The sequence below is a fragment of the Myodes glareolus genome, chromosome 21, assembly GCF_982192425.1.
Source record: "Myodes glareolus chromosome 21, mMyoGla1.1, whole genome shotgun sequence".
In the NCBI taxonomy this organism is placed as follows: domain Eukaryota; kingdom Metazoa; phylum Chordata; class Mammalia; order Rodentia; family Cricetidae; genus Myodes; species Myodes glareolus.
The window spans coordinates 41,709,632-41,732,003 of NC_142046.1; the positions used below are offsets into that span (position 1 = coordinate 41,709,632).

The following is a 22,372-nucleotide window of genomic DNA, read 5'->3' on the forward strand; positions in this document are numbered from 1 at the left end:
GCGACATGTTTTAGGGAGGCTGTCTCTTGAAGGTGACGGTAAAGCTAATAAGCAAAAGTATCGAGCTGAGAGCTGAAACTCGAGAAAGAACTTGGGTTAAACCAGGTATTCTTTGTCCTCGAAGCAAATTGAAGCAAGTTAGACCAAGGGGAAGAATCTCTCTGTTCTGAGATGAGACTGCTGAGCAGCTTTCGGGTTTTACTAAGATGCTGAACCAGGTAGAAGGTGCAGCAGGGAGAGGGGCAGGAGAAAGCACAGGTTCTCTTTCTGTGTCTGTGTCTCTCCTGGCAGTTGCTACTTTCTGCCTTACAGGACAGAGTTTGCAAGGTCAATAAAAGTAGAGGTGTGTCATCAAAAACTAGGGCTATTTGGGGAGAGTACCAGAGGTGAATGAATGAATGAAGGAAGTAAAGGTAACGAAGAAAGAATTGATGAGGACAGTTACCTTTTGCTTTCAGGAATTTGAGCAAATGAAGGGGAATGAGGGGTGTGTGGCTGTAGTTTTTGTTGTTGTTGTTTATTTCTAAGTAAAAGGCTTCCCCTGAACATAATTGTAGACTTCATACAGAGTCTCAAAATGTGGGTTATAGACCAGAGGTGCCCCTGTCTGTATTTATTAGGTCAAATCTTTATTATTATTATTTTTAAAGTAGAGACTTACTCCTTGACAGTTTTACCCATGTGTATAATAAATTTTAGTCATTTTCATTCTGTTATCGTATTTTTTTAGCCCATCTCCTTCTATAAAATCTTTCCTTCTAAGAAGGCTGCCTCCTACTTTCATGTCGTGTGTGTGTGTGTGTCTATCTGTCTGTCTGTCTGTCTGTCTGTCTGTCTGTTTTTCCAGCTATCTTTTATTGTCAACTTGACACAACTTAGAGTCATCAAAGAAGTAAGTCTCAATTGAGGAGCTGCCCCAATCAGATTGGCCTGTGGGTCTCCCTGTGGAGGACTGTCTTAATCGTTCACTGATGTAGCAGAGCCTAGCCCACTGTGGGTGGCATCCATCCCTGAGCAGGTAGGCTGGGCTCTGTGTAAGAAACTTGGATGAGCCTGAGCCTGCACAAGTGAATGAACACTGTTGCCCCGTAGTTTCTGCTTCGTGTCCTGTCCTGGCTTCCCCCCATGATGGGCTGGAACCTGAAAGACGACATAAACCCCTTGCACCCCTAAGTTGCCTTTGGTTGGAGTGTTGCATCCCGGCAACAGTGAGAAAACTAGAACAGTGAGTGTCACTGGAAGCTCTTCAGAGCAGGGCACTGCCTCTTTAGCATCCTGGTACCCTGCACTGCTGCATGCCTGCACCAGGACTGAAAATTCGCTCGAGCTTTCCCCTGATAAGACACTGAAAGTAATTAGTGTTATTAAATCCTGACCCTTGAATGCCTATCTTTTTAGTATTCTGGGTGGGGAAGGAGGAAGCCTGCCTGACGCCTCTCTCCTGCGTGCTGCTGTCTGATAGAGGTCTTCAGGTAAAGCATTTTGCTCTAATTTGAATTGCAAGCTAGACTAGCAGCATTTCAAATGAAACATAACATTTGTTTGAAATGATTATTGGAAAACTGTGATTGTTCACAGTTGAGCATTTATCACATGCTTTCTTGCAAAGAGATGAAGTGAGCATGAAACGAGTCCGTCGCTTCAGTTAAACAAACAGAACGACAGAAAGACACCTCATAGGACTTGTCATCCATGCTAGAACCTGGCCTTTTAAAGGAAAGTAAAAAGTTACATTTTTGGGAAATTTGAACCTATCACATAGAGCTTGGTAGCTTCTCAGGATTTTTCCGTTAAGATCTCATGTACTACTAATGATTATGATAGTTTGATATTGTGTAATAAAATGTGCCAACGTTTTTAAGATTTGCAAAACCAGCATTTTCCCAGTTGACCCAATCCATGATATTACAAAATCTTACTCGGGTAAATGATCCCTTTAAAACATGAGCAGTCTGTGGGGTAGCTTGCTGGTAGAGTGCCAGCCCATTTAATATGCGTAGTGCCTTGGGTTAATTCTCCAGCACAAAACAGAACCAAAGCCATAAAACAGATCATTGGATTTTACAGGACCAGAGTACAGAAAGTTAATTGGTACACATTAAAGTCAGCGCTGGAATTTACCTTTAAGAAATTGCTGTTTGTCAGGCATTGGTGAGGTGTGAGAGAATAGTCACAGTTAGCTGAAAAGGGCCCTCTGTTTCTTAGGTTATATAGTTCTGTGGTTCTACAAGACTACATCCCAGTACGGGGGCCGGGGCCGGGGCTGGGGCTGTAGCTCAGGGGCACAGTGAGTTCGCCATTCTGGGTTCAGTCCCCAGCACTGACAAACCCAGAAACATGCCTCATCAGATTGGATGTGGGAGTAAATGAGTAAAACGTAGAGGCTAATGAGTTGAATAGCTTAAAGCTAGCTCGTATGCAGGTGTATTTTAAATGTTACGGCCTGGAAGCACCAGCTTGGCAGATGAACGCCCTGTTTACAATATAGTGGTTTGGGGAAATAAGTAGGGAATTGTGATGGCTCAGGAAAATGAACCAGAAGGAAATTGAAATTGTAACTGGGCATTAAGGCACATGCTTTTAGTCCCAGCACTCAGGAGGCAGAGGCAGGCAGATCTCTTGAGTGTGAGGCCAGCCTGGTCTACAGAGTGAGTTCCAAGACAGCCAGGACTGCATAGAGGAAATCCTGTCTCAAAACCAAACCAAACCAAAACAAACAAAGAAGCAAATAGAAAACACTTATAGTAGTAGTCAGAGAGGACTAGAAGTTCAGATGCAGGCCATGGTAGGAGGTGGCTAAGATTAGGAAAAGGGTGTAATGTCTGGTCCAGGGCCCATCTCTCTTAACACAGTTTATTAATAAACATCTTGGGAACTTAGTGTCCTTCAGCTGTTCAAGGTCATATAGCTAGTGAATGTTCAAGAGTTGTCCCAGTACCTGGTGTACTGCTGAGTACATGGAAGATGGCGGGAGTGAGCAGGGCACTCCTCTATGGAACGACCACCGAGGACCTTAAAAGATCCCCAAATCAGAAAGGACTTAAATATGTAACTTAATAATGGACCTCAAAAGTTTAGAAAACGGGAACAAGGCAAAAACCCCAGAGCAACAGACAGGAAGGAATAATCAGAATCAGGGCCAAAATCAATGGAACAGATGCCCGAAAGACAAGTCCAAGACTCACTGAGACGACAGAGGAGACTGACAGACCATAGCCGGATTACCCCCAAGAAGAGGGAGAAGATACCGTTAGAGATGAAGCTGTCAGACCCCACAACGAGCATCTCACAGCGCCTGGCTTTCAGGAGCAGAGGAGATGAAATGGGAAGTGGAACAGTGCACATGGGCCTGAGCGAGAACCCTTGGCATCAACAGCAAAGGAGAGACCTTTTTCTTTTGGAATAGTGAGTCTAGAAGAAGCTGCCCGGGCCGGAAAATGATAACCAGTTCATTTTTGCGGGGAAGAGACATGCACACACGCTTGGAGATGCACGTGAACGGGCGCATGTAGTGGAGGGGTGCAGCCTTGGTGTGCAGGCCAGGGGGTGCCAACCAGCTTGTGGTTTTTAGGAGGCTTTTCTCACGTGGTGCTGGTTTTGAGGCTCACAACCTGCAGGAAGTGGGTATGGCTACTTCAGTGATCAGGAAATTGAAGTTCTGAGAGAGGTTCATTACCAGAAGAGCTCTCTTTGGCTGTAGCACAGAGGGCTTCCTCTGGCTTCTGAAATGGTAGCGAAGGTGGGAAGAGGGCTGGGAAGGGCACAGTGATTGAAGTGATGGCGGCCTCGGTAGTGGATGGACTGCTCTTTGATGTTCGGGCCTCAGACGCAGTGCCCTGCGTGCAGACAGCTAAAAGAGGCAGACAGGACGAGATCTGTGAACTTCCTTTTAACTTTGTGCACAGGCTAACCTTCCAGAGTGTTTCCATGCCGAGGATTCCATGTGGGGATTGTTACTGATTAGAACATCACTGCCCATTGGTTTAGTGGGTTTACACGAGGCCAGTTGTTCTCTCAGTTCCAGATCCGTACATCATAAATTCTGATATTTAAATCTGTGAGATAGGAGCTGAAATGAGGGTCCCTCCATCCCGGTCCTTATTCCACAGATATTGATGATGGAATTCATATTAAGTTTCAGAATGAGAGCCGACTATGCTGAGAGGCCCAGTAGAATCCAGTTTGGATTACTTTGGGGGCACAAAGCGGCTTCCAGGAGAATCCTAATCTTAGCATCGTGAACTTCTGTTCTTAGTGCAGCAACGCTCTGTGGGCTGGCAGACACCTCCTCTCCCAGAAGGACACTGCCATTCTTCACACAGCAGTCCTTCCGCCAGAGGGAAAGTTCAGTTAAATAAGATGTTGTGAACTGGGGACAGCAGACGTAGTGGATGTGAAGGAGTTCAGTGGTCACTAAGGTGGCGTTCAGAAAAAAAAAAAAATAGTTCCCCCCCCCCCCGCCAAGAAAAGACCCCAAACAACAGTTGGGAGCCTCTGAAGGAAATGCAGTTTTGGTGACTTTTGATGAATGCAAAATGAGATTAAGAATGTGTGTCTCTTCATCCTCAGCTTCAGAAGGGTTTTAAACTTTGGTACTAGCCACGTCCGGGTTGAACAGTGCAGGGAACAGCTTATTGTGAGTTGTGGTTGTCTCTCTGCACTCAGCCATTCAGCTTGGAATCGCCCGAGTTCCCCAGCTCATGTGAACATGGAGATTTGGATGACTAGTTAGTTTTGTTAGGAGGTTGGGGTTTTGTTTTTTCATTTTTTGAGACAAATATCTGCCTGTGTATGTTGACTGTGCTGCACTTACCACGTAGCCCAGGCCAGTCTCAAACCCACAATAGTTCTTCCTCCTCAGTTTAAGGACTGGGATTACAGGCATTCATTGCCATGCCTGTCTTGACTGTTTCCCCCCCCCCCCACACACACACACACCACACACACCCTTTGCGCAAGAACGTGGGGTAGCTATCCGCAGGCTCAGTGTAGAGGTGGCAGTGACTGAGCCGTAGAACAGTAATTCCCTCTTCAGTATATAGCTCCTACCCAGGATCGAGAACTTTCAAACGAGTGAGCCGTAGGCTGTGTTTGTCAACAGGATAAATGTAGCAGTCGAGCCTTCATGTATGGCTGCTTGGAGCCTCTCTACCGGCTGCCACCCAGGTGGAGTTTCTGGCCCTTTGCCTAGAATGTTTCAGGTTGAACCAGAAGTTAGACTTTCTGGGGCTGGGATATAGTCACAGTGGCGCAGCAGTGTGGCGATTGTTTAAAAAAGAAAGAGGGGTGTGGAGTAGAAAAGCTGCTGAGATCTGCCCCCCTCACCCCCTTATTTACTTCCCCATTTTCATCTCGTCCCTTGACCCCCAGTCATCTTGCTGCCTAAGGCCTGAAATACTGCAGAAGGGAGAGACTGGTAGATCTATAGGACCTGTCCTCCGGATTCCGTTTTTGGGTGTGCCTGGGTCGTGTTGATTTGATGGTTTCCGCCTTTCTTTCCCAAGGGCCATCTCCCTTAACAATCTGTCCATGATTTGAAGTCTCTAGTGGGAAGGGACATTTCTAGGGTTGTGTTAGGGGTGTGGTTCACCTGCCCTAGGGTGGTTCCCTTCCCCTGTGTTGGCATGGACCCATAGGTGTTATGAGTGTAACCCAAATCATCTGGAAACATCAGGACTGTAAACATAGAACAGTCTCATCACGGTGGCTCTAGAGCGATGGCCCTGAATGATGAGGTTTTTGAGAGCAAGCAAGTGGCGGGTGCCTTTTCTTTCATGAAGATGTGGCCAGCCTGGTTTCTCTCACACCTCCCTTCCAGCAGCATGACGTAGACAGACTGCTCTGTGACCGAGCCTTTTCCATATGATTTTCACCAGCATTTTGCTCACTTACATTTTGTGGTTGCTTATGAAAGACAAAGTTAGAAGGAAACATGGTGGTAGCAATGTTAGCTCATAACATCCCTCGCTCATTGGTTACCTGTCCCCCTTTCTTCCTCCACTTACTATAGATTTCCATGTGTGGGGAAGATAGGTACAGGCATGTATAGATCTAGATGTCTTGACAAGTTGAAGAACAGACAAAACATGGAGTCATTGTCTTGAGAGTCACATTGCTCCCAAGTTCGTGCTCTCATGAGCACAGTTAGCTTTTGTATATTATCTCGTCAACAGTGGATGTTTTACAGTGTGAGAGAGGTGTTATGGTTATATGGTCAATGTCCATATTTTATTTGTCAGCTATAATTGACAAAAACTCAGTGCCCTTGGGCTTTGGGGTTTGAGATTAGTCTCCAGCTTGGCGTTTAAGTAAATTTCCACATGAGCATTCTCTTCAGTACAGAAAGGCACATGACCAGCCTTGGAGATGCCATGCTTCCTGGCATTGTGTGCGCAGAATGAGCAGCCCTGTATTAGATCCTGACTTTTTTTCACTGGTCTTGGATTCGGTGTGGATTCTTGTGATGAGAACCTGAGTTAGAGCTGGGTTTGACTCTCACTGCTATGGGATGTGTACAGCAAGTTTCCCACCCAAATCCTCCTGCCCCTGTCTTGTTGAAGGAGAGCTTGGATTTTAGTTTGTCCCAACATCTAGATAGCCTGGTTCTTGGTAGCATGCCACCCAGGTTTTACTGCTGCCTCCTGTGGGACGGGGTATAGTGCCCGGGCTATGAGGAAGTAGTCCTTTCCTACCCAAAGAGGTGTCTGAGGAACCATTCTTCAGATGACGCTGGAGTTGGAATTGCTGTCAGATAATGATGTGGGGAATCTTCTTTTTCAGATCAAATATTTCACCCTTTGCACTTGGTATTTCTCTGTCCCAGTTTTCTCAACCTGCCACGGCCTCTTAATTAGAACGTACTGCTAGAAGACAGGCACGGTTGTCAAAGTCGGTACATTTCGTAAGGATGCACAAAGGCTCCAGACAAGCAGCTGGAGTGTGAACGCATCCAGATGTGATGCCCCGACTCCCCAGAGGGGCGTCTTCATTGCTTTCTTTCTTTGTTCCAGAAGCAAAGGCTGATAATGAACCAAGCTGTTCTCCGGCAGCTCAAGAACTGTTGACAAGACTGGGATTTTTACTGGGAGAAGGGATCCCAAGTGCCACACACATAACTATTGAAGACAAAAACGAAGCCATGGTAATGCTGGAAGAAGAGACTGCATTTCCTACCTGCTTAGAGGCTGAATGAGTCAATAGTACACACCCTGCCTGTGTAGGGGGCAGGGACAGGTGATGGGGGCCTGTTATTGTTTGGTCACATGAGTTCTGGGCTCTTGTGTTTTGAAATTTATTACAAAGGTCTGGATCTTTGCAGGGATGGTGGTGGGAGTCGCTAAGGGCAAACAGAAGGGATCCAAGCTCAAGAAAATACCCATATTACCCTGATAGCCTCCGTACCCGGAGAGTGTGGGCTGCGTGATTTAAGGTGACTGGAAGAGTTTTTGTAATGATGCTGCTTCCAACCTGAGAGCACCATTCCTCTCCGTTGACCGCTTTGGTCTGTGCTTCTCTGTGCTCTCTTAGCTGTTGGGATTGATGTGAGTTAGTGGAGTGAAGAAAAGATTTATAGGCGATGAGGTACAGCCAAAATGAGAGGGAGTCAAATGGTTCGTCCTCCCAGGGGCAGGCACTCTTTATCCAAGACAGCACAGCCACCAGCCTCCTGCCACCTCTGAGTGTGTCAGTAGCGGTGAGGGCTGGAGCTCCTGCTGCCTCCCGGGGTCTCTGTGAGGAGGTAAGGGTTGGGGAGGCGTTGAGACTGCAGTGGTTACCAGTCTCCTTTCCTGAACACAGAGCCCATAAATCTTCAGGAGTGGAATCAGGCTGCCTTGCTGCGAAATATTATAGAAACACGGCCCCCAGGTTTCCCATACAGAGGTTGAATAACCCATTCGTCTTCTGCAGGCTTTAAACGAAAGGAAGTCTGCCCGTTGGCCATCTCTGTTTTATGAATCTGTGTTCCCAATGAAGGATCGCAAAGACTGCTCTTTTAGTAAAAATCAAAGCCTCAAAGGAGGCAACCAGAACAAAGACACATCTCTTTTAGCATTTGGAAACCTGTCTACCCCTGTTTAGCTATGGTCTCTCTAGAAGTTAAAACATGTCTCCATTTATCCTGTCTTTAGTTCAGCCTTTTAGCATCCAAAATGAAAACGTGTGTCGAAGCGTGCTGTGTGAGCCTCGCTAACTCCTCCTTGTTTGCCTTGCAGTGCACAGCCCTGAGCCAAGGCATCAGCCCTTGCTCCACGCTGACAAGCAGCACCGCCTCTCCCAGCACTGATAGCCCCTGCTCAACCTTGAATAGCTGTGTCAGCAAGACGGCCGCCAACAAAAGTCCCTGTGAGACCATTAGCAGCCCCAGTTCCACCCTGGAGAGCAAGGACAGTGGAATTATAGGTAAGACGCTCACCGCTCGGTAATGTAATGGCTCGACGGACGTCAGCCGGAGCGCTCACAGGCACCTCAGGAGAGGGGTTCCGTGTGGTCTGTGAAGGTCAGTCCGCAGACCCCGCCCTGCTCTTGCAGACAGCTCAGAGCTGTGTGCAGTCAAGAGAATGAAAATCAGCTTTTATACTCCTTGACGTTTATTTGATATCACTGGGCTCATGTGGTTAAAAAGTAAAATAAAATAATAAAGCACCTTATCAGGTCTGGCCTGTGAAGTCACAGAAACCCCTCCCACCTCACAGACCATTCACTCTGTGGGCATCAGGTCCCCTTAGGCACCACAGCAGGGAGACGAAACCCCTGCCTGTGAAGCAGTTTTCGTAGCCCAATCTCGTTGCTTTTCTCTCTGATGACCTTAGAGCCTGTGCTCTCTGAAGGTTACTTATCCTGGGATTTGGTCTCTGTTTTGTGGCCAGGGTTTTCTGCGGAAACCTTCCCTGAGTCTCAGATGAGGATGCATGTGGTCCTGCTGAGCTGAGCAGAAGAAGACTAAGTTCTAAGTGGCTCGAGCCATTTTGAATTGACTTTGCATACTTCGTTGTCTAGAGAATCAAGGGTTTTGGTTAATTCATTCATCTATAGGCCTGTGTGATATGAGGATCCAGTGACTCTGAGAGCCCCTGTTTCCATATCCCAGCTTTAACAGGTCACTGTGTGATTCTGAGACAGACTCAGCACGGACTGAGGACTCCATCTTGCTGGCTTTCCGAGAGCGACGGGTGCAGACGGGTTTAATCCGGAGGCATGACTCGGGCATTCTGCTCTGCGATTATGCCGATTTCATAGTGGGTCTCTCCTATTAACAGCTCCCCCCTGCGTGTGTCTTTGAAGAAGAATAGTTGTGTGTTATTGTCGACCGGCTCCATAGCCCCATTAATCTGTCCTCGAATAGACCTCTGAGCGCTGTATTCTCCGGTTACCTGCATTGTCATCCAAGTATAATTTAAAAATCCAAATGATTGCATCCGGTTTAGACTTTGAAGATGCCCCCGGGAGAGTACTGGGGCAGGGTAGGATGTGGGCTCGCTGTAGAACTCAGCACGTCTGGAGTGGGGCTCAGCTTCAGCAGGGATGTGTCTTTTACTAGTTTTGGTGGGATAAGACTCTCATGGATCTGCTGTACTCATTACAGTATCAAAATGTAATTTACATACTGTAACGTTCACTTAAGCGAACTTCTAGTATGTTGGAAGTTCTATAGAAGCTGTTCTTTGAACGTTGTCACCATCCCCATGAGAGACATTGTATCAATTTGAAATCCCTGTTGCTCCAAAATCTCCAGGCCTAGCCATCCAAGCCGCCAACTTTCTGTCCTTTGGACATTTTGTATGAATGGAGGATTTGCCACAAATCCTTATTGTGTAACTTCAAGGCTTTCCACTTGCCGGCCCAGCCAGTTGGCATTCTGTCTCCTCTACTCCTGCTGCTGTGAATTCCCTTCAGCAAACTATTCCCACTTCACTGCTTTTCTTGTGCTCTGGTTCTGGGTTCTCCGCCGTAAGTAGACCTTTGTTGTGAGTTCGGTGGTAGCCACGCGACTTTCTTAGCTTGTGAAATGTCATGTCCTTCTGAGAATTTAATCTTCCTTCAAGGTTATGCTACCTTTTTTTTTTTTTGACAGGCTTCTTATTTTTACGGTTAGTTCTAGAATTGGCATTACATGCCTCTTGGTTTTAAATATGCCATGGAGGGAGGTCAAACATTTATAAGCATTTTCAGTTACAGAACCACCCACCCATCATTCATATTCTCATTCTCTCTCTCTCTCTCTCTCTCTCTCTCTCTCTCTCTCTCTCTCTCTCTCTTCCTCCCTCCCTCCCTCCCTCCCTCCCTCTTTCTTTCTCTCTCTCTATTTGTCTCTCGGGTACAGTGCTGAAATTTTGAATTTGTTTTAATGTTCTAGGGATCAAACCAAGGCATTGTATCCGTGAACCAAGTAAAATAGAACCCAGCTGCATCCCCGGTCCCTGCAAGCATTTCTTCAAAAAAGCAAAGGGCCTGGTTTTGCTTTTTGTATTGCCAGTGAAAGGTTAAGCTACCAGGAGGCCCTTAACTAACCCCTTGATTTAATATCATCTTCCCCAGTCAGACTCCAAACTATATTCTCTGACAGCACCACGGTGATTTTCTTCAGTGTACTTGTTATTGAATTATGACTCCATATGGATGTTTTTCCAACTCTGTTCTGGGTTCCTAGCCAAGTGCTGGGAATAAGAAACTAAGGAAAGAATTGCTGCTACTACCCAGCCGCACACAAGCAGGGAGCATCTACTTGGTTTATAAAGAACCATTCAGGATTCCTATTTCGAGTTGGTTCGTTAAAACTTTTCATATCACAGTGTCTTAAGCTCTGCTCTGACTGAAAAAAAAAAAAACCCAAAGTCGGACTTTTTAAGTCATCGATACTGCCTTTTGCTTCTTGGCTCAAGCCAACATGTTCCCTTAGCTTGGCTAAACATGGAAGGGTGCAAAGAGCTGAAAGTACTGAATGAATGAAAGTGGGGATAGTGGGAGACAGGGTGAGCAGTCTTTCATGGGAGATGGGAGACCCTAGCTCCTGGGGCCAGGCCTGCGCTTCGTAGTCCAAGTCTTAGGTAGATAAGGGACGCACTGTGCTGGTGACAGCATGCCTCTGTTCTCTCCCGCCTGTGGCCGGTAAAACTAAAGTCTGTCGCCAAGGCGTGCTAGGGAGGAGAAGGAAGAGAAGCCAGAGTTCCTCCCTGGGCTGACTTGAGCTGCAGGTGTTTGAAGAGGCAGGAGTGGTGGGGCCATAGGAGAAGCTTCCTCTGCGATCAGTGCATGGTACAGGTGCCAAGGCCTCTGAGCTAACAGGTATTGGTGGTGGGTATACTTGTGGTCTCCAGTTGCTGGGGTGCAGTGTGTGCTTTTTGCCATCTGAAGTCTGGTTTCCCACCTTGAAAGGCCTGGCAGCAGCTTGGTCAAATGAGTTGGAGGGGATCCATGTTCCATATTACGTGAGTCCTGGGGAAAAGAGGAATCTGCCTTCCTTTAACTTCCCATTTTAAGTAGGATGTGAACCGAGGCAGTCAGTGTTGGATGGAATGGGCCATGCGATAGGGTGGGCCATGTGAGGCACAGGTTGCCTTGGCATTGCATGCTTAGGGCAACAGCAGGCTCAAGGCAGCGTTCTGAGCATTAGGGTGCATTTCAAACAGTGCCAACCTGTCCTTGAGCGTTCCTGAGCCTCCTCTTACTATTGGGCTGGTTTCCAGCATGATGATTGTGTTTAACCTCAATCACTCCGCCCAGCAGATGCAGGGAGAGGAAGCCCTTACTGCCACATGCCCGGGCAGCTTCCTCAGGGCTACCACAGGTACCCTATTTGCATTGGGTTTCCACAGCAAGGGGCCAGTGACCATTAGAACTTACTAACCCCCACCCTTCCAGTCTTACTCAAGAGACCAAGGCTCAATGGACTCTCCTGCCCCTTTTTAACTTTATCATGTTATCCGGAAGGGAGCCCCACTTTCTCCTATTGCAAGATGTTCAGAGTCTCCCCACATTAGAAGTGTAGCGATCCTGCTATGTAGAAATACTGGCTAAGCAGGTGGGATTAGCCACATTTTCTATGAGTGTATTTGATTTTTTTTTTCTTTTTAAGTAAAGTTCTTTACTTCTTGCTTCTGCTGGAACCATTGGCATGACCTGGATGTTAGTGTCTGGTTTCCAAATTTGCATTGTGAAAACCTGCAAGGCGTGAACCCCAGCTGTGTACCTACTGAGTCCCAGTACAACAACTTATAGTCACTTGCTTCGGAAGGAAAAGCACTTAGAAAGAAGCGGTCTCCAAAGGTGTTCCGTCTGTGCCGGAGAAAACTGTGTTCCTAGGGACACTCTTTGAAGTTGCTTCCGGCTGATAAAATGGAATTGTAGTCTGTATTCATCCCAGCTCAGGGGAAAAGGCCTGTATGTATTCATTGGAGTGGATGTGAAGGCTAGCAACCTGGCCTTCAGAAACTCCTAGAAATGCTATGTTTTAAGGCACGTCCAGAATTGAACATGTTTAATTGTTATATGCAGATGATGATAAGTATTTTAGTTTGTATATTTATTTCAAGACAATAGAGCTTTTCCACTTAGGAAGACAGAGGATAGACTCATTGAGGAGATACACAGACTAACCCTTCTACTAACTCTTCTACTGAGATTTCATTTATATAAATATATGCGTTTGCACATGCGTTCATGTGTGTGTGTGTGATATACCTGTGGATGTGTGTGCTGCACCATTTATACGGGGGTCAGAAGACAACCTGATAGAGTCATTTTCCTCCTTCCGTTTTTATGGGGGATCTGGGAATTGAACTCAGGTTGCCACCTAGGTTTGTGTAGCAAGTGAGCTTTCCTACTTGCCCCAAGATTTAAAAAAACAAAACAAAAAAAAACCCCTAAATTTAAAAAATTCTTCCTCTCTATTAATAGAAGATGTACGAAGGATTTCAAGGTAGCAGTTAGAGACACCCCGGCTGAGGATGGGGTCTGTTTGACGCCTCTCCTTCCACTCATCCTTCATTCTCTACTTGGCCTGTCCAGGTTTTTTACTTGATTAAGTATTTTGCAGCATCCTGCACCTCCTGAAAGTTGGTGCTGGGAAAGCTCCAAGAAGGCTAGAGGGCTCTTCACAGTGGCTCTGTTCCCTTACTCTCAGTGTCTCTCCCAGATCAAGTGTGTCACCTTCCTGCCCCTCCCGCCCCCTTCCTGTAATGGACCACGGGAATCTGCATCCCAGGCCATGTGGATGTGGGTAGTGAATGCTGGTTTCAGCTCTCTGGCCGCTTCCCTCCCTCTGCTCTCCTGGGATACTGATCTTTATTCCCCTGCTCATTTAGAAGTAGGGAGCAAGCAGAAGCGTTGAGGGGAACATCATCGTGGAACCATTTCTCTTGCAAGAGTGGCTCTTGCTAAGTGGTGGGGCCCTTGGGCCGTACCCTGCTGCCACCTGATGGGATGCGCTAGCCTTTGCTTTCCTGCACACTTGCTTAGAACATAAAACGCCGTCGTGGACTGACTTTTATCTTCCACTGACTCTCTCTGCCTCCTTCCAGGCTTGTGAAATGAAAGAGATTCTGGAGGTAGCCCTGTCTGTTCACTTCTGTGACTTTGTGTCTCCAGGGAAGTGATCAGATGCGGAGGTGTTGGGGGGCAATCGAATTGTGCCTTCATTTTAAACCTGTAAATCTCACCCTTTTGATTTTTATACTAATGTTGCCCTGTTGCCACCTGTATTGCCCCCCTCCCATAATAGAATGCTTTGAAACTGATTTGGTAATAACTACTTAGGATGTTTGAAATCTGGGTTAATATTCATTTTGCTACACTGCCTGCAATTTAAACATCATCGTTAATTATAGAAGCCTTTTTAAATGTCGGGTAAAGAAGGAAAGTTTCTCTTAACATGTATGATTTAGTAACATAGTAAATGTGGGGAAAGAACTCCTTGGTGGTTTAAGTCACAGCATCTGCCCGGACTGTAGTCACTCTGTATGTTTGGCTTCATGCTGTTCTGTTTGTACTGACAAACATGTATGGACACCTGCTGTGTTCCAGAAGCACATTTGTTCAGTACTGAGACAAAAAAAAAAAAAAATGAGACATAGTATCTGTTTTCAAAACTGTCTCCCTATGAGCCTTTGAAATTATCAGTCCAGCCAGTGGCTGAGAGGAGTGTAGGTGCCTCTCCTGGAAGATTCTGGCTCTAGGTGCATAATAATTCTACAGCCACTGTGGGCTGTGAGCCCTTTTGCAAGGAGTCCAGAGCTCTGGGGCATCATTTGAGTGTGCCCAAGGCTCCAGTGTGGCTGCTGTCCACGTGCAGATTTGCACAGCTTCACCAAAGCACCGTGTAACTTGTTAGGAAAAGCCACAGTCAGGTCTTCAGATCTTCTCTGGAGACTTCCATTGCCATGCCAGATCCAGTTGTGGCAAGGTTCTTGTTGAGAGAGGCGGGTCCAGTCTTCCCCTCCCACACTGCCCTGCCCACAGCCGTTCCTTCAGGTATTTCCACAATTGAAGGGCCTGATGAATGTGCCTGGGAACAGCAGCTGGATCCCTGGCCTTGCTGCGTGTTGTGGCAAAGCGCACCTTGCGCAATGCGGGTGAGTGCTGGAGATTCGGTACAGAGATCTGGCTGTCACAATCCGGTGCACAGGGTTCCCAGAACAACACCCAAAGGGGCAGGACTAGCCGGAAGTGCCAAGCTGCCATTCTGGGGCTGTGCAAGAGGAGAAGCCAGGCAGTCCCTGGAGCTGAAGGTTTCCAGGGCCCCATCCGGGCATTCCCTCCAGCAAGAGAGGTAGTGCATTCTTCCCAGGGAAACTTCTCCTTGCTGAGCTAATAGACATTAGGAGCGGGGAGCAGGTGAGCCAAGGACTGTTGTGTGTGGCGTTCGTTAGTTTGCAGGGTGGTGGGCCTGGGTGGGAGAGTGGAGAGATGTGCAAGCCGTGAGGAATTGGTCTGGGAATCTAAAGCATGCCCAGGTATCCTGAGCAACTGCTAGTGTGAGGTGTGGGTCCCGTGGAGAGGACCGAGGCCCTTTGTCCGGCCGACGACTTAGCTGCTGCAATGCTGCCTTGACTCAGGGCTGATTCTTTTCCCCCACATCCTCAGAGTTCCTTTGCTGCATCGAAATATAACTTCTGAAGTGGCCAGAGCTTCATTTGGTCATGTCACAGAAGACACTCTACAGTGGCCGCAGGTCCCCTTTTAGCCTTCCTTCTCTTCTCTCACCTTCAGAAGTAGCCGTCACATGCCTTTCCTGTTTGCTTTTTAATTCTTGCTCTCATATTTAACTTCTAAGCACTTCCTGTCCCCTAGTCGACTGATTCTGGAAGTTAACCGATGTTTCAATGCTGCTTGATTATTATTTTTGGGGTTGTACAGGAAGGGGAAAGAACTATTGTCCTAATAATTTAAGAGGCACTTGAACTATGGTCTCCTGTTTAAATGTTTCCAAACCCAGGGAAGGCTGGGGTTCTCTTGGAGCTCTGACTTTGAATGTGGACAGTGACTGACAACCCATGGAGTACTTGAAGAAATTCTGATTTCTGTTTTCCTCTCGTCTAAAAATGTGTGTCTTTGGCTTGTGTTTTGTAGTAAGTAAACGAGAGCAGTGCATGCAGATAGCTTATCAATAGATTCGTGAGTGCATGCAGATAACTTATCAATAGATTAGGGAGTACATGTCCCGAATTTTCTGGAACTAGTGTGGCAATGGTCAGAGCAGCATTCTGAGGCCCCGTGACCCTTCAGGAGTTGTGGGGCTTTCCTATCTAAGGATGTTACTGGAAGAGAAGATAGAACAGGGCTTAGAATAGAGCCTGGCACACTGTGGGCACTTCTGCTGGCCACGTCAGCCACTAGAGTGAGCAGGTATTTCTTCAGGATCTCGTTACTTGATTTGCTCCTGCGGAGTGAGCAATGCCCACTCACCGACATGTGGTGAGCCAGGAGGAGAGGAGAGCAGTGAAAAGGTCAAGTTAGAAGTCAGGTCATGCAGTTGTACTTGCTTTCCCAATAGTGGTCAGAGAACAGTGTTGAGTTCCCCGGTAGCCAGTGGGAAAGAGAAAGACAATTGCATGAAGTTATATCTGTAAGATGGACATATGTTCCGGTCCCATTTCTCTGAAGGGGAAGAGCCCAGGCTAGCCCCAAAGCATGCGTTTGTAAGATAGAGAAGAGTCCAGGCTAGCCCCAAAGCGTTTGTTTGTAAGATAACTGTCTAGATGTTGTGTCCACACGCTGTGTGTGCACTTCCTCTGCACCTGTCTTCCCTCTGCAGTTCAAGATGGATCCTGCTGCTGTGTGCAGTTAGGCCTGGCCATCAGGCTAAACGAGGATTCACGGTGTAATCTCCTTAGCTCTGCTTTTTTGTTTTTTTTCGGGGGACAGGGTTTCTTAGTGTAGCTTTGACTGTCTTGAAACTAGCTCTATAGACCAAGTTGGCCTTGAACTCACAGAGATCCACTGCTGCTGCCTTCCGGGTGCTGGAATTAAAGGGGTAAGCCACCACCACCCAATTCTGTCTCGCTGTTTTAATCCACAGTGTGGTTTAGGTCCTAGTGAGCTACTTGGCTCTGGACCTACATTGGCTTTTCTGATTCAATTTTAAGTGACCCTCCAGCCCAGAAGCTGAAATAAGGCAGTGATGGTTGAAGGAGAAGGTAGCAGCTACTGGCTACCTTTACTTGGCAAGTTATTCTGTGACCAAGTGGATGACAGTTCTTAACAAGGTGACCTCATGACAGCAGACCCTCCTGGAGCCACCGCCACTTATGCCGCCCCTCCTAGGTACTGAGCTGGGTGAGCCAAGGAGGCCTTGCGGGTGCACTGATTGTGCAGAGCAAGGAGCTTGTGTTGGATGTGCCACTGGCCCTGTTCCGAGTCTGTCTCTGCCTCTGTGGGGTAGGATGAGCTCCTAGCCTGGCCACCACTTGTCACGAGGACCCTCTGTGTGTGTATGCCTTCATAGCTCAGGAAGGTATTTTGGAAGAATGTGTGAATGAGCAGATGGTTAAATATGCAATTACTACCGAGGGAGATAAACACTATCCTTGGGGGGTGCAGGAGTTTTCAAAGTATGCGTTGAGAGAACAGTGTTCGTTGAATCTGCAGCAAGCAGCACCAGGCCCCACTGATCGTTCGTTGTGCGGCACCGCCTAACCTGCTGTCAGTCTTGATGGAATATTTACAGAGCTGTATGCCTCATGTCTAGGATCCTACTGGTAGAAGAGCAGTTCAGACAAGGTGGGTGACAAGCTTTTGTCAGCCAAGACTGGTGTCTCTACCAGCTGCAGGGCTGAAAGGATAGACGGTATTGTGAGTCCTTAGAGAATTTGAGAGTGTGTATTCTTTGGAAGATGTCAGATAGCATTTAGAGAGGTTTTTTAATTTTTATATTATTATTGGTTTGGGGGGGGTTGTTTTGTTCTGTTTTTTGAGACAGGGTTTCTCTGTGTAGCCCTGACTGTCCTGTAGCTTGCTTTGTAGGCCAGACTTACCTTGAACTCAGAGATCCACCTGCCTCTCCCTCCCAAGTGCTGGGATTAAAGGCATGTGCCCCCACTGTTCTTCTAAACAATTTTTATTTTAAATTTATGTGTATTGTGTTTCTCTGTGTGCATACGTCACATATGTGCCAGTGTCCATAGAGGCCAGAAAGCATCAGATCCTTTGGAAATAGGAGCTGCCTGGCGTGGTCCTCTGGAAGAGCAGCTAATCCTCTTAGCTCCTGAGCCATCTCCCAACCCCTCCTGTAAAGACGCTTTACAAAAGTCTTTATCTTTAAAATGTTGCCCTAGTTTTTGTTGTTTTGTGTGTGTGTGTGTGTGTGTGTGTGTGTGTGTGTGTACCTGGCCGTGTATGCACACACATGCTCCAAAGTGGCTGTACTAATAATAACCTAAATAGGAATTAACATGTTATTTATCATGAGAGTCAGCTTCCTCTCTCTAGGAGACTTGGAGCTGTCCTACGAGGTGAACTTCTTGTGTGCAGAGGAAATGAAGTCAATAGCCTTTCTTGGTCCCACCGATTTGCTTCAGGCGCTTAGCTGTAGCTGAGCTGAGCCCAGAGTCCACTGCCTGGGCTTTGTGCAGAAGGGCAATCCTACTGGGCTTCCACAGCCTTTGGCCTCCACTCTCAGTGGCCAGTGAATCTCAATCACAAGCTTGCTAGTAGCAGTGGGGATGCTGCTACCCTCTGCTCATCAGAGTTCCCTGCTAATGAATACAAACCTTTCCTCGCCTCCATTTGAAGCGGCTAATTCAGGGTTGGAGGTGTTGTAGCTCAGCAGAGGAGCACTTCCTTAAGATGTGCAAAGCCCTAGGTAAAATAAAAAGCAATGGACATGGCCACTCCATCAGAGAATTCTTTTTCCAGCCACTGCTCCCGTGGCTCAAGGCCACCTTCTCTCATCCACTTTCTTTCTCTCACTGCTAGTACTTGAGCGTTTCCACCTCGCATTAGAGATACACTGGCCCCCCCTGTGAGAAGTAAGCCTTCAGCCTGTCCCGCCCCCTAAAAGCCTTAGCTAGGCTCTTCCAGACATTCCCAGCTGCTTCCTGGGACCTGGGGGCTGCAAGTCCACCGTGCCGTCGTTTGCAGCAGGACATGGGCTGGCCTTAGTTAGGAATGAGGTATTTGTGGCAAGAGCACAAAAGCCGGTGAGGTGCTGAGGGAGAGCAAATGCAGAAAAGCATCAGTTGCCCTGAGATACTCTGCTTTTGAAGGACAGGTGCCACCAACAAAATATCCACAACAGGAAAATCAAACACGTCACTCCATCCTCGTTCTGGGCATCATTTAGATGTTGGGACCGCCTTGAGAACTTCTTACAAGACGTCTCGGAAAAAGCACTCAGAATTCCAAGTACTGGACTTAAAGCAATTTGTTTTACGAGACTGGCTATATTTTTATGCTATTAGCAGAGTTACTATTAATAATGAATTCCCATAAATAAACAATAGACTCTTCAATAAGTTAAACCATTCCTGTAAGGCATTAGTCGCCCCTGGCGTATAGCAGACCTCCACTGCATGTCAGCTGCTGCCGTCAGCACTGCAGCAGCATTTCCAATGGGAAGATCACCAAGCTTGTTGTGCATGCCTGTAAACTGTCCAGTTCAAAACACCGAGAAGGCTGGCTTCATCTTAGAGAGATGGGGGCATGGTTTATTATTGCTAGAAAATGCAGGAATATTGGAATAATAATCTCGGTTTCCCAGAAGAACCAACCCCACACCACACTAGTTTTCACTTTGGTTAGGTGCGAGGCCATGGTCCTGAATGGGGAACAGTGAGGTCAGTGGGGTATAGTATCTGATTGCAAGAAGAGCTGACATATTATCTGCGTGTTCTCTCTCTCTCTCTCTCTCTCTCTCTCTCTCTCTCTCTCTCTCTCTCTCTCTCCTCTCTCATCTGTCCATTTATTCAATAAGCAAATATTTATTGAGCACTTATCTTGCCCACGTTGCTACACTGCCCAGAAATAGAGAAGGGCAGCCTGTGGTAGGTACCCTACAAAGGTTCCCACCTGTAGGAAGGGCTTCTTAAGTAGGAAGACACCGGAGAGCAGTATGTATGTTCTGGCTGCAGCGGCAAAGGCTTGTTTGAATCGTGTAGGTTGTAGAATCGTGGCAAGGTATCCTGCGGCCACAGCAGTCTTCTAAGCCTTCAAGAGCACTCGGAAGCTAAACCGTTCAGTCCTTTTGGTCCTAGAGAAGTAACTTTGTCTGAACTCATTTACCAGTTGCTGATACAGTGTGTATTTCATAGTGTGTGGCTAAAGCTGCTCCCCCCAGGCAGCTGCAGCAGAGTGCACTCTGGCCAGCTCCCTCCCACTTGCCAGGATCCTGCTCAGAGGCCTGGGCTGCTGGGATCTAAGCAGTGCATTAGTGGGCATGACTCCTGTCCTCAAGGGCACGAGCCAGCATTAGGTCAACAGTTGAGGCAGCACGAGTGGCCAGGTGACCTGTGGTTTCAGGGGATTGTGCTGCTCAGGCAGTCTGAAAATTAGGAGCGTCTGCCTGTAGCAGCTGTCTAGGGTGAGTACTGAGTACTGAGCTTTCCTTTCCCATATTCCTCTGTGCTTTTGCCAGGACGTTCTTAAGTTGTTTTTTTTCCCCTCTTCTGCCCTCGCTCCTCCTCCCAGCCCTACCCACGTGCTGGTTTGCTTTTGTAGAAGTTAAATTTTAATTCTAAAACCAGATCAGACCTTCCCATACTAGTCCTTTCCCTGCACTGGTCACACAGATTTTTCCATCCTGTGTTGTAAAAGGAATAAGGCAAGTGGATCTCTCTTAAGACTTCACTGAATAGATAGATGTTAGAGTTCTTAGTTCTAAGGATGGGATTCTCTTCGCTGTCAGTCGCATCATTGTTTCCCTAGCCTGCATCTTTTCTACAGTAGCTATGGTGCTGCAGTTGTCTCTCCCCGAGCAAGTGTGTGTTTGGATGGGGTATTTAAAGATTCAGAGGAATTTAATGAGATAGGCGCAGTTCATCTTGGTTACAGGGATGATTCGTTATCTCCAGATTATACAGAGTCACTGTTACGTCTCAGATACTTTAGGGCAGCTTTTCCATTATCTTCCTATCAGTTTTTCCCCTTCCCTGTAGAGTGGTTTAGCAGTTTATTTCCCCCCCGATAAGCCACATTCTTTTAATTTACCAAAATACATCGTATGAAGCATACTTTGATAAAAATCTGTGTCGACCAGAAAACTTTCCATTGGCCCTGGGGAGGGGTATGCATACGTCTTCAGTCTTCACTCTCGGCTGTCCCAGCTGTGCCCAGCCTCCTTCAGAGTTATTTTGATTTCTCATTTCAGCCACAATTACAAGCTCGTCGGAAAACGATGACCGGAGTGGCTCCAGTTTGGAATGGAATAAAGATGGAAGCCTGAGGTTAGGGGTTCAGAAGGGACTGCTTCATGATCGAAGGGCAGACAACTGCTCCCCGGTGGCAGAGGAAGAGACCACTGGGTCGGCGGAGAGCGAGCTGCCCAAGGCGGAGCCCTCAGCTGGAGATGGTCCGATCCCTTATTCCCAGAGCTCCAGCTCGCTAATAATGCCACGGCCCAACTCAGTTGCAGGTAAGACCACACCTCTCCCCGGGGCCTATCTCCCCAATCCTCAGGGTCCTGGTTTCTATTTCTTTACCGCCCAAATTTGTCCAGACACAGGCTAGCTGTGTGATCTTTTCATGGGCCTCAGTTTCCCTATTGCAAACACACAAGGTCTTTTAGTGGCCCCTTTCCTCTGAATCTCTAAGAATGTGGTCTGTAATCTTGGCTCCTGGTAGGTGAGGAGGAAAAGTTCTGAAGCTCTGCCCTCGGGGTGTCTTTTATTTAGAGCGAAGCCAATACCCGCTCAAAAGATTTCTAATACAACTTTAAAACTTTGGTTTGTATGGTTGAAGCCCATCGTAGCTGGGAGGGCCAGTGCTTCTGTAAAACTCAGCCATAACAGAGCTCACAGCTGAAAACATGTGCAGCCTGCAGCTCGAGACAGAGCCCTGTACACACATGTGGCCCTCGCTGATAGTTGGGCCGGTCAGTGGTTCATCTTTGAACAAGGAATATGGAAGGTGGGGACGGGGGCTCCACTCTGTGCTGAAGGTCTTTGCTTTCTGTGTTTGTGCTCTTGGGCTGTATTCAGAAGAGGTGCTCACTCGTCCAGGTAATTCTTTGTTGCCAGCCTAGCGCTTGAAAATGTCCCCCTCACTGGCTCTGTACATCAAAGGATCTTCTGTAATGTATGCTGTTCCTTCAGTGAGTGCTAGGTCATTCTGGCTGCTGTTGGATGGTTGGGTTTTTTTTTTTTTTTATAATGGTGGAACTGTGAAGCAGCTGGTAAATAAATGGCCTTAATCGAAAAGTTGTGAGGTACAACTCTAATTCACTTTCAAAGGAAGCAAAGTGGCCTTGTTCCAAAAGAGGGATTTGGCCCGTCTGCCAGGGAGGTACTAGAGAGCATTATGTGTATTGATTGATGGTTCTTCCAAAAGCTTCCCTGCCTTCCCCCGCACCACCACTGGCTCACCCCTGGAATATAATTCGTGCTACTCAGGATGCTTTAGGCTGTAGTTACCTAGTTATGATGAATGGGTCACTTGTAGTCTCCCAAGAATTTGACGGCTTTAGTTTCCTCAACAAAATAACACACTTATATTCAGAGTAACCCATCTTTTTTAAAATTAGGAAACTCATTAATAGAGTAGTTTTAGTGACGTTAATGGTCCTCAGTTGGGGGTAGTCTGTCTTGCCAGAAGCTCTTTGGATGTCTCCGGCCCTATGAAGTGGCAGTGGGTGTGAGCTGAGTTTTTCCAGACTGCCTGGATTATGGAGCAAAGCTGTCTGGTTTCTGCTGTACTCACCTGGTATATCTCCTTTTTATGCCCTGGA

At 47.2% G+C, this 22,372-nt stretch overlaps 1 protein-coding gene across 10 annotated transcripts in view; it reads left to right on the forward strand.

The window, feature by feature from the left end:
* The window catches only part of Tanc1 (tetratricopeptide repeat, ankyrin repeat and coiled-coil containing 1), a 230,642-nt gene that overhangs the window by 147,232 nt on the left and 61,038 nt on the right, over window positions 1-22,372 (forward strand). For 6 of the 10 annotated variants that reach the window (XM_048425771.3, XM_048425773.3, XM_048425775.3 and 3 more), the window contains 3 exons: window positions 7,011-7,141; window positions 8,214-8,400; window positions 20,798-21,061. In XM_048425771.3, the coding sequence (XP_048281728.3) occupies window positions 7,011-7,141; window positions 8,214-8,400; window positions 20,798-21,061 (582 nt within the window). Of the gene's footprint in view, window positions 1-7,010; window positions 7,142-8,213; window positions 8,401-14,554; window positions 14,830-20,797; window positions 21,062-22,372 lie in introns of those variants that run through there. The other 4 variants (XM_048425772.3, XM_048425774.3, XM_085681083.2 and 1 more) reach the window with 3 other exon arrangements.